Source organism: Nerophis ophidion, linkage group LG03 (genome assembly GCF_033978795.1).
Source record: "Nerophis ophidion isolate RoL-2023_Sa linkage group LG03, RoL_Noph_v1.0, whole genome shotgun sequence".
Classification (NCBI taxonomy): Eukaryota; Metazoa; Chordata; class Actinopteri; order Syngnathiformes; family Syngnathidae; genus Nerophis; species Nerophis ophidion.
The window spans coordinates 2,800,661-2,817,195 of NC_084613.1; the positions used below are offsets into that span (position 1 = coordinate 2,800,661).

General features: G+C 41.0%; 1 protein-coding gene and 1 long non-coding RNA gene across 4 annotated transcripts; one reads left to right on the forward strand and one right to left on the reverse strand.

Moving 5' to 3' along the window:
* Positions 1-343: 343 nt before the first annotated feature.
* rdh12 (retinol dehydrogenase 12) lies at positions 344-11,673 on the reverse strand. Of its 2 annotated transcripts, none has more exons than XM_061893926.1 (7): positions 11,513-11,671; positions 9,324-9,439; positions 9,108-9,263; positions 5,618-5,722; positions 5,239-5,448; positions 4,954-5,143; positions 344-1,107 (listed from the first exon to the last, which is right to left on the reverse strand). In XM_061893926.1, exons 1-7 carry the CDS (start codon positions 11,584-11,586, stop codon positions 1,005-1,007), a joined length of 954 nt encoding a protein of 317 aa, XP_061749910.1. In that variant the 5' UTR covers positions 11,587-11,671; the 3' UTR covers positions 344-1,004. The 2 variants fall into 2 exon arrangements, with proteins under 2 accessions (XP_061749910.1, XP_061749909.1); XM_061893925.1 differs by having other exon boundaries at positions 345-1,107; positions 9,324-9,442; positions 11,513-11,673.
* LOC133548959 (uncharacterized) lies at positions 4,878-9,595 on the forward strand. 2 transcript variants are annotated; one of them, XR_009806008.1, is made up of 10 exons: positions 4,878-5,455; positions 5,511-5,739; positions 5,807-6,315; positions 6,381-6,861; positions 6,929-7,409; positions 7,475-7,957; positions 8,025-8,502; positions 8,570-8,610; positions 8,719-8,814; positions 8,969-9,595. It is a non-coding gene; the product is annotated as an uncharacterized LOC133548959 (long non-coding RNA). The 2 variants fall into 2 exon arrangements; XR_009806009.1 differs by having other exon boundaries at positions 4,879-5,455; positions 7,475-7,587; positions 8,393-8,502; positions 8,570-9,595.
* Positions 11,674-16,535: the final 4,862 nt, after the last annotated feature.

Genomic DNA, 16,535 nt, shown 5'->3' on the forward strand with positions numbered 1-16,535 from the left:
CTAAGTTACATTTAAAGCAGTGTGGGTGGCACTGGGAGCAGGTGGGTAAAGTGTCTTGCCCAAGGACACAACGGCAGTGACTAGGATGGCGGAAGCGGGAATCGAACCTGCAACCCTCAAGTTGCTGGCACGGCCACTCTGCCAACCGAGCTATGCCGCCCCACAACAGAACAAAACAGGAAGTGTCACCAGGAACTAAGGAAGTCAAATACTAACAAGATGAAATACAAAACGGAACCAAAACCCGGGCAGCGGATCATGACACCTAGTCCAGACTTAGGAGTCAATCGTGACGAGGAATTGAGGCACGGCTGAGGAAACCCGACAAAAGCGACTCTTAAATACTTGTTTCCTTTTTCAAGCATGGACAAAGGCAGATTATTTGTTTATTTCCGTGAAATGTAAACATTCAACTCTGCACATGAACATCAGGTTTTTGTAAAAAGGCAATTAAGTCCCACTTGTACAAAAGCAAATGTAAACTCTTTGCACGTGTTGCACCGACGCTGACCAGGAAACATGGCGATGGCGTGTTTTATATAGAAAAATCATCGTTTCATATATATATATATGTATATATATATTGCTTTGCTTTTCTTTAGAAAATAACATGTATCGGCTTAGCTGGCTGTGGTCTTGAAGAGGTGTAAGAAAAGCCCTGGAGATGTAAATAAGCATCACGGCACAAACGTGAAGCAGTTTGGATGCAAAGATGATGAACACCGTTCTTCTTGACCCTGTTTAGACCGCCGCTGCATGTCAACAATCCTCAACTAAAATACATCACAACTTCATATATATAATTTTTTTTTGCTTCTGCTTGGCACCAAAATACTGTCAGTTAAATTCACATTAAGAGAACGATGCTGCTGCTTCCTGCTCCCCGAGACAGAGTTGGATTTTTTATGCTGACTGTGTCATTTCTGAGGTCAAAGGTCAGAGGCGATGATACTGTGAGCGCGGTTACACCGTCAGAGAAGGATGGTGGGCGGAGCTTGGGCCCGTCAGTCCCACTGGATGCCGAGGAGCTCGCAGCTGGCGTCCCACAGTCTCCTGGCGGTCTCCTCGCTCCGCCCCTGGGGGGCCACGAAGGCGGGGGTGCAGTCGCTGGAAGGTCAAGAAGCGAGAGTCAGTCGACTAGGAGGGGGGGCGGAAACATTGACAGGTAAGAATGCTCAACACCTGCAGAGTAGAGATGGGATTTATGGCTCTTGGAAGGGAGCGAGTCGGCTTGTTATTATATTTCTTCAAGTGCTAAATATTATAAACTTATCACTTTCCTCTGGCATTGTTACCCTGGCGGTGATTCCCCCTCTGCTCAAAAGACCTAACCTTCATCCTGACCTCATGGTGAACTACCGGCCGCTGTCTCACCTTCCCTTTATTTCGAAAATCCTCGAAAAAATTGTTGCGCAGCAGCTAAATGAACACTTAGCGTCTAACAATCTCTGTGAACCCTTTTAGTCCAGTTTTAGGGCAAATCACTCTAAGGAGACAGCCCTCGCAAAAAGGACTAATGATCTATTGCTATGGACTGGACTCTCACTATTATGTTAGATCCACTATGGACTGGACTCTCACATTATAATGTTAGATCCATTTTGGACTGGACTCTCACTATTATGTTAGATCCACTATAGACTGGACTCTCACACCATTATGTTAGATCCACTATGGACTGGACTCTCACACTATTATGTTAGATCCACTATGGACTGGACTCTCACACTATTATGTTAGATCCACTATGGACTGGACTCTCACACTATTATGTTAGATCCACTATGGACTGGACTCACACTATTATGTTAGATCCACTATGGACTGGACTCTCACTATTATGTTAGATCCACTATGGACTGGACTCTCACACTATTATGTTAGATCCACTATGGACTGGACTCTCACACTATTATGTTAGATCCACTATGGACTGGACTCTCACTATTATGTTAGATCCACTATGGACTGGACTCCCACTACTATGTTAGATCCACTATGGACTGGACTCTCACTATTATGTTAGATCCACTATGGACTGGACTCTCACTATTATGTTAGATCCACTATGGACTGGACTCTCACACTATTATGTTAGATCCACTATGGACTGGACTCTCACTATTATGTTAGATCCACTATGGACTGGACTCACACTATTATGTTAGATCCACTATGGACTGGACTCTCACACTATTATGTTAGATCCACTATGGACTGGACTCTCACTATTATGTTAGATCCACTATGGACTGGACTCCCACTACTATGTTAGATCCACTATGGACTGGACTCTCACTATTATGTTAGATCCACTATGGACTGGACTCTCACTATTATGTTAGATCCACTATGGACTGGACTCACACTATTATGTTAGATCCACTATGGACTGGACTCACACTATTATGTTAGATCCACTATGGACTGGACTCTCACTATTATGTTAGATCCACTATGGACTGGACTCACACTATTATGTTAGATCCACTATGGATCCAACATCTGCGGTTTGTCATTGTCCCATTGGGTTGAGTTTTTCCTTGCCCTGATGTGGGATCTGAGCTGAGAATGTCATTGTGGTTTATGCTGCCCTTTGAGACACTTGAAATGAGGACTCGTCAGACCAAAGAACACTTTTTTCCACTTTGCATCAGTCCATCTTAGATGAGCTCGGGCCCAGTGAAACCGATGGCGTTTCTGGGTGTTGTTGATAAATGGTAAATGTAGTTACTGACAGTGGTTTTATGAAGTGTTCCTGAGCCCAAGTGGCAATATCCTTTACACACTGATGTCGCTTTTTAATGCCGTACTGCCTGAGGGATCCAAGGTCTGTAATATCATCATATTTTTTGTCGGTATGCATGTGAAATGGTCTTAAATCATTTTCAAGATGGTCTTAAAAAAAAGACTTAAATTTGACATGTTAAAACCTGCACAGACCTTGCAGTTCTAGTGGACTGACTGCTTGCTGTTGTTTGTGAGGCAGGTGCGGTATTTGGATTGAATGTGGTTCATGTTTGAGAATCCAGTATGTGCCTGCACAGGTACGTGTCTTCTTTGCAACTGCCACCTGCCTGGCAGCACGCCGTGTCTGCAAGGTGTTGGAGACCGAATTATTATTAGGGGCCGCCAATCTGAAACAAGTCTGTGTTGGCAGGAATGTGGCTTTGGTTTTGCTTTTTGAGGATGGTAAACACTGAAGCAGAATGAGTTCAGAAAACTTAGCAAGGACGTTAAAATATTATCCAAACGGCGGACATGTATCCATGAAAATATGAAGAAGCTGCTTAGGTTGTGAAGCAGCAGAGAGGACACGGACAGAAGTCCACTTTCTAAGGTAAATGTTGTATTTTATTACAAACCCCGTTTCCGTATGAGTTGGGAAATTGTGTTAGATGTAAATATAAACAGAATACAATGATTTGCAAATCCTTTTCAAGCCATATTCAGTTGAATATGCTACAAAGACAACATATTTCATGTTCAAACTCATTTTTGCAAATAATAATTAACTTAGAATTTCATGGCTGCAACACGTGCCAAAGTAGTTGGGAAAGGGCATGTTCACCACTGTGTTACATCACCTTTTCTTTTAACAACACTCAATAAACGTTTGGGAACTGAGGAAACTAATTGTTGAAGCTTTGAAAGTGGAATTCTTTCCCATTCTTGTTTTATGTAGAGCTTCAGTCCTTCAGTCCGCTGTCGTATTTTACGCTTCATAATGCGCCACACATTTTCCATGGGAGACATGTCTGGACTGCAAGCGGGTCAGGAAAGAGCCCGCACTCTTTTTTTTACGAAGCCACGCTGTTGTAACACGTACTGTAGCTTGGCATTGTCTTGCTGAAATAAGCAGGGGCGTCCATGAAAAAGACGGCGCTTAGATGGCGGAATATGTTGTTCCAAAACCTGTATGTACCTTTCAGCATTAATGGTGCCTTCACAGATGTGTAAGTTACCCATGCCTTGGGCACTAATGCACCCCCATACCATCACACATGCTGGCTTTTACACTTTGCGCCTATAACAATCCGGATGGTTATTTTCCTCTTTGTTCCGGAAGACACCACGTCCACAGTTTCCAAATATAATTGGAAATGTGGACTCGTCAGACCACAGAACACTTTTCCACTTTGCATCAGTCCATCTTAGATGAGCTCGGGCCCAGAGAGGCCGGCGGCGTTTCTGGATGTTGTTGATAAATGGCTTTCCCTTTGCATAGTGGAGCTTTAACTTGCACTTACAGATGTAGCGACCAACTGTATTTAGTGACAGTGGTTTTCTGAAGTGTTCCTGAGCCCATGTGGTGATATCCTTTAGAGATTGATGTGGGTTTTTGATACAGTGCCGTCTGAGGGCTCGAACGTCACGGTCATTCAATGTTGGTTTCCGGCCATGCCGCTTACGTGGAGTGATTTCTCCAGATTCTCTGAACCTTTTGATGATATTATGGAGCGTAGATGTTGAAATCCTTAAATTTCTTGCAATGTCACTTTGAGAAAGGTTGTTCTTAAACTGTTTGACTATTTGCTCACACAGTTGTGGACAAAGGGGTGTACCTCGCCCCATCCTTTCTTGTGAAAGACTGAGCATTTTTTGGGAAGCTGTTTTTATAGCCAATCATGGCACCCACCTGTTCCCAATTAGCCTGCACACCTGTGGGATGTTCCCAATAAGTGTTTGATGAGCATTCCTCAACTTTATCAGTATTTATTGCCACCTTTCCCAACTTCTTTGTCACGTGTTGCTGGCATCAAATTCTAAAGTTAATGATTTTTTGCAACAACAACAAAAAGTTTATGAGTTTGAACATGAAATATGTTGTCTTTGTAGCATATTCAACTGAATATGGCTTGAAAAGGATTTGCAAATCATTGTATTCTGTTTATATTTACATCTAACACAATTTCCCAGCTCATATGGAAACGGGGTTTGAACACGCAGTACCTGAAGTGTTTTCCAGAGATGGCGTGCAGCTCCTCGGCCACGGCGCAGTAGACGCTGGTCTGGGCGCCCTCACGAGGCGTCTTCAGAAAGATGGAGAAGAAGCCGAAGAGGATCATCATCAGGGTGGAGTGCCTGGTCAGGTCAGAGTTCACCGTGCCGGGGTGGACGGAGTTGACGGTCACGTTGCAGCCTGAGAGAGCCAGCGTGGGAAGTGAAGTGACTCCACCCACCCTCAAGATGACACCTTCTTCTACCTCCCTGTGAGGCAGGATGTGGGTGTTGTACCTTTCAGGCGGCGAGCAAGCTCCCGGGCAAAGAGCACGTTGGCCAGCTTGCTCTGGCAGTACGCCAGGCCGCTGTTGTAGCTGCCCTGGCTGTGCAGGTCGTGGAGGCGGATCCAGCCGAAGTTGTGCGCCAGGGACGACACCACCACGATCCTGGATGGAGCGCTGCGCTTCAACAGGCCGATGAGGAGGGAGGTCAACAGGAAGTGACCTGGCAGGTAGGACAGGAGTGGCCGTGTTGGATTGATCGAGAACAATCTACATTTTCTACAGGACAAGAACCCACAAACTGATAGAGAGATGGCGAAGGGACCTTCTATTTCATTCAAAATTGTTGCAAATTGAATCAACCCAACATTTTACAAACAGTCAAGTCTCACCCAAGTGGTTGACGCCGATGTGCATCTCGAAGCCGTCGTTGGTTTTGGTGTAGGGACACATCATGACTCCTGCATTGTTGACCAGGACGTGAAGCTGCGTGAAGTCTGCACCACAACATCGAGTATGAAACTGTTAGAATAATTGTTTCTGAATTATAACAAAAAACTTTGTATTACATTGTGTTCCAGACAAGAAGACAAAAGGCTGAAACCTTCCAAGAAGAATGCTGGTAAAACTCCACTCGGACTTCCAAGCGGACAGATGGCAGGATCTGCCCAACTTCCAGAAGTACTCTTTTTGAAGTATTTTTACGAACTCTCTTTCAAATATTTTATGGGACTCTCTTTGAACGATTTCATGGAACTCTTTTTGAACTGTTCGGGAACCGAAGGCAACGCTGTTTACGACCCACTTCCCTGAGGAAGCAGCTGCGGTAAAGGAGGGGGGAGGAAATCAAATAAAGAAGGATGAGTAGGATCTTGGGGCAGAGCGTGGTGCAGGACTGTACAGACATGTCTCTCTTCAGATCTGAGTCCAAATCTAATTGTGACTCTGTTTTATTCGTTGCCTTTTGTCTTGTTTAATAGATGTCATCAGTGTTTGAACCTGACAGAAACACCAACAAAGAAGACACATCATGACTCCGGCATTGTTGACCAGGACGTGAAGCTGCGTGAAGTCTGCACCACAACATCGAGTATGAAACTTAGAATAATTGTTTCTGAATTATCACAAAAAACTTTGTATTACATTGTGTTCCAGACAAGAAGACAAAAGGCTGAAACCTTCCAAGAAGAATGCTGGTAAAACTCCACTCGGACTTCCAAGCGGACAGATGGCAGGATCTGCCCAACTTCCAGAAGTACTCTTTTTGAAGTATTTTTACAAACTCTCTTTCAAATATTTTATGGGACTCTCTTTGAACGATTTCATGGAACTCTTTTTGACCTGTTCGGGAACCGAAGGCAACTTAAGGAGGGGGGAGGAAATCAAATAAAGAAGGATGAGTAGGATCTTGGGGCAGAGCGTGGTGCAGGACTGTACAGACAGTACAGTGGCCATGTCTCTCCTCAGATCTGAGTCCAAATGTAATTCTGAATGTTTTATTCGTTGCCTTTTGTCTTGTTTAATAGATGTCATCAGTGTTTGAACCTGACAGAAACACCAACAAAGAAGACACATCATGACTCCTGCGTTGTTGACCAGGACGTGAAGCTGCGTGAAGTCTGCACCACAACATCGAGTATGAAACTGTTAGAATAATTGTTTCCGAATTATCACAAAAAACTTTGTATTACATTGTGTTCCAGACAAGAAGACAAAAGGCTGAAACCTTCCAAGAAGAATGCTGGTAAAACTCCACTCGGACTTCCAAGCGGACAGATGGCAGGATCTGCCCAACTTCCATAAGAACTCTTTTTGAAGTATTTTTACGAACTCTCTTTCAAATATTTTATAGGAATCTCTTTGAACTATTTTATGGAACTCTTTTTGAACTGTTCGGGAACTGAAGGCAACTTAAGGAGGGGGGAGGAAATCAAATAAAGAAGGATGAGTAGGATCTTGGGGCAGAGCGTGGTGCAGGACTGTACAGACAGTACAGTGGCCATGTCTCTCCTCAGATCTGAGTCCAAATTTAATTCTGTCTGTTTTATTCGTTGCCTTTTGTCTTGTTTGCTAGATGTCATCAGTGTTTGAACCTGACAGAAACACCAACAAAGAAGACACATCATGACTCCTGCATTGTTGACCAGGACGTGAAGCTGCGTGAAGTCTGCACCACAACATCAAGTATGAAACTTAGAATAATTGTTTCTGAATTATCACAAAAAACGTTGTATTACATTGTGTTCCAGACAAGACGACAAAAGGCTGAAACCTTCCAAGAAAATGCTGGTAAAACTCCACTCGGACTTCCAAGCGGACAAATGGCAGGATCTGCCCAACTTCCAGAAGAACTCTTTTTGAAGTATTTTTACGAACTCTCTTTCAAATATTTTATAGGAATCTCTTTGAACTATTTTATGGGACTCTCTTTGAACGATTTTATGGAACTCTTTTTGAACTGTTCGGGAACCGAAGGCAACTTAAGGAGGGGGGAGGAAATCAAATAAAGAAGGATGAGTAGGATCTTGGGGCAGAGCGTGGTGCAGGACTGTACAGACATGTCTCTCCTCAGATCTGAGTCCAAATCTAATTCTGTCTGTTTTATTCGTTGCCTTTTGTCTTGTTTAATAGATGTCATCAGTGTTTGAACCTGACAGAAACACCAACAAAGAAGACGTCCTGCGTTGTTGACCAGGACGTGAAGCTGCGTGAAGTCTGCACCACAACATCAAGTATGAAACTGTTAGAATAATTATTTCCGAATTATCACAAAAAACTTTGTATTACATTGTGTTCCAGACAAGAAGACAAAAGGCTGAAACCTTCCAAGAATGCTGGTAAAACTCCACTCGGACTTCCAAGCGGACAGATGGCAGGATCTGCCCAACTTCCAGAAGTACTCTTTTTGAAGTATTTTTACGAACTCTCTTTCAAATATTTTATAGGAATCTCTTTGAACGATTTCATGGAACTCTTTTTGAGCTGTTCGGGAACCGAAGGCAACTTAAGGAGGGGGGAGGAAATCGAATAAAGAAGGATGAGTAGGATCTTGGAGCAGAGCGTGGTGCAGGACTGTACAGACAGTACAGTGGCCATGTCTCTCCTCAGATCTGAGTCCAAATTTAATTCTGTCTGTTTTATTCGTTGCCTTTTGTCTTGTTTAATAGATGTCATCAGTGTTTGAACCTGACAGAAACACCAACAAAGAAGACACATCATGACTCCTGCATTGTTGACCAGGACGTGAAGCTGCGTGAAGTCTGCACCACAACATCGAGTATGAAACTGTTAGAATAATTATTTCCGAATTATAACAAAAAACTTTGTATTACATTGTGTTCCAGACAAGAAGACAAAAGGCTGAAACCTTCCAAGAAGAATGCTGGTAAAACTCCACTCGGACTTCCAAGCGGACAGATGGCAGGATCTGCCCAACTTCCAGAAGAACTCTTTTTGAAGTATTTTTACGAACTCTCTTTCAAATATTTTATAGGATTCTCTTTGAACGATTTCATGGAACTCTTTTTGAGCTGTTCGGGAACCGAAGGCAACGTTGTTTACGACCCACTTCCCTGAGGAAGCAGCTGCGGTAAAGGAGGGGGGAGGAAATCAAATAAAGAAGGATGAGTAGGATCTTGGGGCAGAGCGTGGTGCAGGACTGTACAGACATGTCTCTCTTCAGATCTGAGTCCAAATCTAATTGTGACTCTGTTTTATTCGTTGCCTTTTGTCTTGTTTAATAGATGTCATCAGTGTTTGAACCTGACAGAAATACCAACAAAGAAGACGTCCTGCATTGTCGTGAAGCTGCGGGAAGTCTGCACCACAACATCGAGCATGAAACACCAACGAAGAAGTAACACACACTTCCTGTTTCTTCACCTGTCAGGAATTGCTGCGCGAAAGATCGTATGGAGCAGGTGTCGGCCAGGTCCAGCCCCCGCACCTCCAGGCGTGCTTCGGGATACGAGAGCCTGATGCTGGCGGCCGCCTCCTCGCCTTTGTCCACGTCCCGACACGCCATGATCACCTGCGCTCCTGTGAGGTGACAACATCCTCCCAACTGATTCCTCCAACCTCAGGTCTGTCTATAGTCACCTCGGGTTGCCAGGTCCAGGGCCGTCTCCTTGCCGATGCCGGTGTTGGCCCCAGTGATGAGGACCGTCTTCCCGTCCAGGCGAGCCAGGGACTTGCACCTTCCTCCTGCTGCATAGCTTCTATTGAGAAGATGGTAACCATGACAACAAGGCCAGGGGGCAAATGGTGGTCAAGTCGTCCCTCGCGACATCACACTTTACTCTCCGATGGATTTATTTTTTAAAGGCCTACTGAAATGAGATGTTCTTATTTAAACGGGGATAGCAGCTCCATTCTATGTGTCATACTTCATCATTTCGCCATATTTTTGCTGAAAGGATTTAGTAGAGAACATCCACGATAAAGTTGGGAACTTTTGGTCGCTAATAAAAAAGCCTTGCCTGTACCGGAAGTAGCAGACGATGTGCGCGTGACGTCACGGGTTGTGGAGCTCCTCACATCTGAACATTGTTTACAATCATGGCCACCAGCAGCCAGAGCGATTCGGACCGAGAAAGCGACGATTTCCCCGTTAATTTGAGCGAGGATGAACAATTTGTGGATGAGGAAATTTAGAGTGAAGGCCTAGAAAAAAAAAAGGCAAGGGCAGTGAGAGTGATTCCGATGTTTTTAGACACATTTACTACGATAATTCTGGGAAATCCCTTATCTGCCTATTGTGTTGCTAGTGTTTTAGTGAGTTAAATAGTACCTTAAAATCGGAGGGGTGTGGCCATGGGTGTGTTGACGCCAAAGTCTCTGAGAGAAGTCACGGCAGCTGCAGGAGGACGCTGGCTACGCTGATCTCCAGTAAGAGGCAACTTATTTCCACAATTTTCTCATCGAAAACTGCCGGTTGACATGTAGTCGGGATCCATGTTCGCTTGACCGCTCTGATCCATAATTTTAAACAAGGAAACATGGTGTGGTGCATTATGAAGCGTAAAATAGGACAGCGGACTGTTGAACAACTGAAGCTCTACATAAAACAAGAATGGGAAAGAATTCCACTTTCAAAGCTTCAACAATTAGTTTCCTCAGTTCCCAAACGTTTATTGAGTGTTGTTAAAAGAAAAGGTGATGTAACACAGTGGTGAACATGCCCTTTCCCAACTACTTTGGCAGGTGTTGCAGCCATGAAATTATAAGTTAATTATTATTTGCAAAAAAAAAACAAAGTTTATGAGTTTAAACATCAAATATGTTGTCTTTGTAGCATATTCAACTGAATATGGCTTGAAAAGGATTTGCAAATCATTGTATTCTGTTTATATTTACATCTAACACAATTTCCCAACTCATATGGAAACGGGGTTTGTATATATATATATATATATATATATACATATATATATATATATATACACACACACATATGTATATATTTATATACAATTTTTTTTTTAATTCATTTTAATTAGTAAACATGTTTTTTTAAACTAAATTACCCATTAAGAGCGTTAAACAAGGATTTATTCTATTATGTTCATTAGTTTCATGTAAGTGCATTATTTTATTCATTCATAGTTTTTTTTACGAAGGTGTTACATTTACTCAAAGAAATTTTGGAGATAAAGTGTACTTTAATGCAACATATTTTGTCCTTTTACTTGAGTATTATTGTGAACAACTACCTAGTTTCATTCTGATCCCTTCAATTTGTTTTGACATCACTATTATTATTACTTACTTAATGGATGTTTACATTTGACTTTACTTGCGTCCTATTATTGTAAAGTAACGATACTCTTGATTATAATTAGTGTCTACTCTAACCAGCTGTGTATAAAAATGCCAAATTATAAAATCAAAAAAGTGATGAATCAATACTGGTGACGCACACACGAGCTCGTACGAGCGCCTCACCGAACGCATTCGGCTTCCGAACCAATCGCATCGCTGACCACGCCCATCACGACTTGGTCCCGCCCACATGCTGCCTCCTGATAGGCCCAAATCGCAGCAGTTCCTCCGTACGGGGAACGCCCCCCTCAGATCCGCTCCCGCGTTCTTCTTTCCAATTGATTTTCTCTCGGTAAATAGTCGGGAATTAATCCAATAAATGCATCCAACGTACGTTTTTCTTGTTGTTGTTGAAACGTAAATGCCCTTGGCTATGAAAATAGCGAGTGTCAGTGAGGTGAAATGTAACGTGCTGCCAAACGGAGCCTCCTACGTCACATGCCGAGCGCCAAAAGATTCCTTCTTACCGTATGTGCGGCGCGAATAAAACCACCAGCAATGTCGCCAAGCCGACGACGGCGACCAATATTAAAAACCACATCTTTGGAGCTGCAGGACGCTGCTGCACTGCTTGCTAGCTCAACAGCTGATGAGGCCAGCGATGACGCGGGAAGGGGATTGTGGGAAGTGTAGTTCTATACAGGCTACACTATCTTTACGCGAACTGCATCATGGGATTTGTGGTTCTTTCTGCTTGTTAGCCAGGAGGCGTGAGAAGAGTCTTGGTAATTTGACTTCAAGCTTAAATTGTTGTTAACGAGGACATAATCATCTCTTTGCAATTTGTGTACTGAAGACCATACACGCTAGTACTTGTTCACACAGAAAGAGATCAAATTTGGTATTTTTATTAACGACTATAACATAGAAATGTTTGTCAACATTAATATGCTCAAGGCAAAAAAAAAAAGTTGTACATAAATGTTGATTATGAAAGTACCCCAAAAGGGAATAAGCGGTAGAAAATAGATGGATGGATGGACCTACGTTTTTAATTGGCTTAATGCAGGGGTGCCCAAACTTTTTCCACAGAGGGCCGCACACGGAAAAATTTAATCGTGCGGGGGCCATTTTGATATTTTTCATTTTCACACCATAACAAAATATATGGATTTCTTTTTTAATCCTTAGGGCTCCTGGGGAGCATAGAGGGTCTCAGACACTAAAATGTTAAAAATAAGTCCAATTATTATTATGATTTTTTTATTTAATGCTTACAGTAAATCTCTATATCAACTTGAGGTTGATATAAAGTAAAACAAATAAGGTTTTATGCCTTTTTTGTTAAAGACAAATTTGTTTTTTATAGTAAAACTGAAATATGCAGTATTTAGATAGATGGATAGTACTTTATTGATTCCTTCAGGAGAGTTCCTTTATTCAGCAATTAAAGTCCTCAAAGATCAATAATGCAGGACACCATTGATTTTAATTATTTAATATTTTTGAGTAATCACAGTGAAAAGTTAAATAAAATCCTACTAAATATATTTCAGATCCGAAAGGTTCCCCACTCATAAAGTGATGCATTTTTATTAGTTTTTTTTTTTACTTTTAACACTTACATTTCAAGATCAACTTCTGATATATCTGTCGATTTTAAGTGTGAACTATTATTTTGTTTGTTTTATGCTCTTTTGTCAAAACTTTGATGTTTTTATATGGCAACCACACAACATATGCAATATTTTTTCCACATAAAACATTTTAAAGTGATAATTTTTAAGTTATAATTCAATATAACATAGATTTTTTTGTCCTTTTTTTTGAGCAATGGAAAAAAAAGAAAATTGTCAGGCTTTCCTCTGACAGTTTGACTACGTTTTAGTTTTTTCCTCTGCATTTGTTTGTTTCATCTGTGTTTAGTATTTCCTGTCCGTACTTCCTGTCTAGTGCTCTTATTTTGGTTTGGTTTCCTGTCTGTCTCCCTGTGTCCTGTTTTCACTCAGCTGCGGCTGATTGGCACCTGGCCACACCTGTAGTCAATCAGCCCGCTCCTATTTAACCTGCTTTGTTCCTCCAGTCAGGGCTGGATCATTTGTATTGTCGTGTCAATGTCATTTTCTACTTGTCATTCCTACTGGTCGTGTGAATGCAGCGTAGCGGTAAGCTATATTTGGTAGATGTTTTGTAGCTTACTGTTTTTTGTTCCCTGCTTCCGATTAGTTGGTTCATAGCCCTTAGTTTGTTATATCAGCCCATGTGCGTGCTTTTTGTTTGTTCTAGTTGTAGTATTTTATATTAAAATCATGTTTGCTCACTCCATGCCTGCCTCCATCTCTGCATCTTGGGGTTCGTCACCAAATAACTCTGACAAAAATAAAGACAAAAGGAAAAAAAACTGCCTACATGGCAGCTTTGTGTCAACATTGCCACTTTTTCTCTTTAGATTTCACCTCATTCCACTTTTTTAAATGTTTATTTTTTTATTTTTGCAATACTATCAATTTTGCCATTTTTGCAGAATGTGTGGCGGGTCAGTAAATGATTAGCTGCGGGCCACAAATGGCCCCCGGGCCGCATTTTGGACACGCCTGCCTTAAAGGTTTACAATTATCAATGAAATATTGGAGGATGATTAAGAGTACAAAACCCCTAAGTTGATACCTTTATTCAAGAAAAAGTAAAATGATTTAAGTAGCCCCTTTTGTCATTTTTTTAATTATTATTGATGTACAAAACAGTTCCGGGTGTCCCAAGTTACCGGAGAGTTATGTAAGGAGGAGTTTTGTACCTCCAGAGTTGCCGTAGGGCTGTGACGTAGTGGGGGCGTGGTTGTTGAAGAAGGTGTGTGATGGTCTCATTATACTATTGGCTAACTTTTATAAATGTAAGTTTCTCAATACCCGAACTGTTTTTTGTGCCTCTAAAAAGATTTAAAACTCAACTTTAAAACACTCACCACCTCTAACAACCTGTGAAAACGATGATGCTGTGTTCCAAATTTAAATTATATATTTACTTAAATTGAATGAGCCTATGGCTTTGCACTTAGTTTGTTTACATATATATATATATATATATATATATATATATATATGTATATATATGTGTGTGTATTCTATTTTAGTTACTTTGAATTTACAACCCCCTGGCGCTGTTTTATTTTGTACTGTTTTTGTACTGTTTTCTACTTATTTTGATTATTGTTTCTCGTCTGTTTGTAAATGTTGAAATGTATAAATAAAGGTTTAAAAAAAGGTGTGTGAAGGTAGCATTAAAGAGCAGTGGCTCTCAGACCTGCTCTAATGTCTCAGGGTTATTTTGTTATTAGATAATAACACAGTAAAGGCGAACCCAAAACACTCTGCTACATTAATATTTATTATTATTTAATACTCTCTGTATTTGCTTTTGTTTTCGTTCCTTGACATGTTTCGCTGACGTTGAAAGCGCCGTGACTTTTGTGTGCATTATTAATGTATGTCTGTTGTTTAATTAAAACAATAAAATACCATTTAAAAATAAATTTCTTCACACAGAAGACACCGGTAAAAGCGGTCTTAGCAGCGCCTGATCAGAATACTTATCCAGTTAATTTAAATGTTTAGGCCAGCTCCAAAAATTTCAAATTCATGTCATATTGTACAAATGTTTTGTATACTTGTTTTATTGGACACTTGAAATATTTCACTCCTGTGTGTTCGAAATTTTGGCATGGCGGTTCTAAGGGACACCTTTAATCACGTGGGCCGGCATCCATAAACATCGTCTTACTGGCGCTGACGAGACGCGGGGCCGCCATCTTGGAGTGGTGATCCGCTCCACTCAGTGCAATTTATTTAACAGGAGCAATGAACTGTCATTCATCTCACCTCACTGAATATTATTATTTTCACTCCCCTTTTTCGTCATTCATGTAGCTATGATTAAGGACACATGTTTTATTGTTAATAGTTTGCTTAACAGTAATATATAATTCTTATATGCTATAAGTGACCAGATCAAAACTGGGAATATAATCGAAGGGGAAAAAAACGCTCAGCTATTTTTAAGTTAAATAAACAATATGATTAGGTTATATATATATATATAAATGGGTTGTACCTGTACAGCGCCTTTCTACCTTCAAGGTACTCAAAGCGATTTGACACTACTTCCACATTCACACACTGATGGAGGGAGCTGCCATGCAAGGCGCTAACCAGCACCCATCAGGAGCAAGGGTGAAGTGTCTTGCTCAAAATTAAAATGTATTTATTATTCTTTACAATAATAAAAAAAAAATTGAACATTGATTTAAATTGTCAGGAAAGAAGAGGAAGGAATTTAAAAGGTAAAAAGGTATATGTGTTTAAAAATCCTAAAATCATTTTTAAAGTTGTATTTTTTCTGTAAAATTGTCTTTCTGAAAGTTATAAGAAGCAAAGTAAAAACCTTAAACAAGTGAAGACCAAGTCTTTAAAATATTTTCTTGGATTTTCAAATTCTATTTGAGTTTTGTCTCTCTTAGAATTAAAAATGTCCAGCAAAGCGAGACCAGCTTGCTAGTAAATAAATAAAATGTAAAAAATAGAGGCAGCTCACTGGTAAGTGCTGCTATTTGAGCTATTTTTAGAACAGGCCAGCGGGCGACTCATCTGGTCCTTACGGGCGACCTGGTGCCCGCGGGCCCCGCCTTGGTGACCCCTGGAACTTTAGCATCTTTATTTTCTACCTGTCAACTGTCAGTTTAGCATCTTTGTTTTCTACCTGTCAACTGTCAGTTTAGCATCTTTGTTTTCTACCTGTCAACTGTCAGTTTAGCATCTTTGTTGTCTACCTGTCAACTGTCACTTTAGCATCTTTGTTTTCTACCTGTCAACTGTAAGTTTAGCATCTTTGTTTTCTACCTGTCAACTGTCAGTTTAGCATCTTTGTTTTCTACCTGTCAACTGTAAGTTTAGCATCTTTGTTTTCTACCTGTCAACTGTCAGTTTAGCATCTTTGTTTTCTACCTGTCAACTGTCAGTTTAGCATCTTTGTTTTCTACCTGTCAACTGTCAGTTTAGCATCTTTGTTTTCTACCTGTCAACTGTCAGTTTAGCATCTTTGTTTTCTACCTGTCAACTGTCAGTTTAGCATCTTTGTTTTCTACTTGTCAACTGTCAGTTTAGCATCTTTGTTTTCTACCTGTCAACTGTCAGTTTAGCATCTTTGTTTTCTACCTGTCAACTGTCAGTTTAGCATCTTTGTTTTCTACCTGTCAACTGTCAGTTTAGCATCTTTGTTTTCTACCTGTCAACTGTCAGTTTAGCATCTTTGTTGTCTACCTGTCAACTGTCAGTTTAGCATGTTTGTTGTCTACCTGTCAACTGTCAGTTTAGCATCTTTGTTGTCTACCTGTCAACTGTCAGTTTAGCATCTTTGTTTTCTACCTGTCAACTGTCAGTTTAGCATCTTTGTTTTCTACCTGTCAACTGTCACTTTAGCATCTTTGTTGTCTACCTGTCAACTGTCAGTTTAGCATCTTTGTTTTCTACCTGTCAACTGTCAGTTTAGCATCTTTGT

Excerpts from the sequence above, each read along its gene's own strand:
- rdh12 (XM_061893925.1), bottom strand. The coding sequence starts at position 11,586 with ATGTGGTTTTTAATATTGGTCGCCGTCGTCGGCTTGGCGACATTGCTG. Across the intron at positions 5,723-9,107 it reads CGCGCAGCAATTCCTGACAG|ACTTCACGCAGCTTCACGTC; the intron begins GTGAAGAAACAG and ends GTTGTGGTGCAG. Across the intron at positions 5,144-5,238 it reads GCTTGCTCGCCGCCTGAAAG|GCTGCAACGTGACCGTCAAC; the intron begins GTACAACACCCA and ends TGGCTCTCTCAG.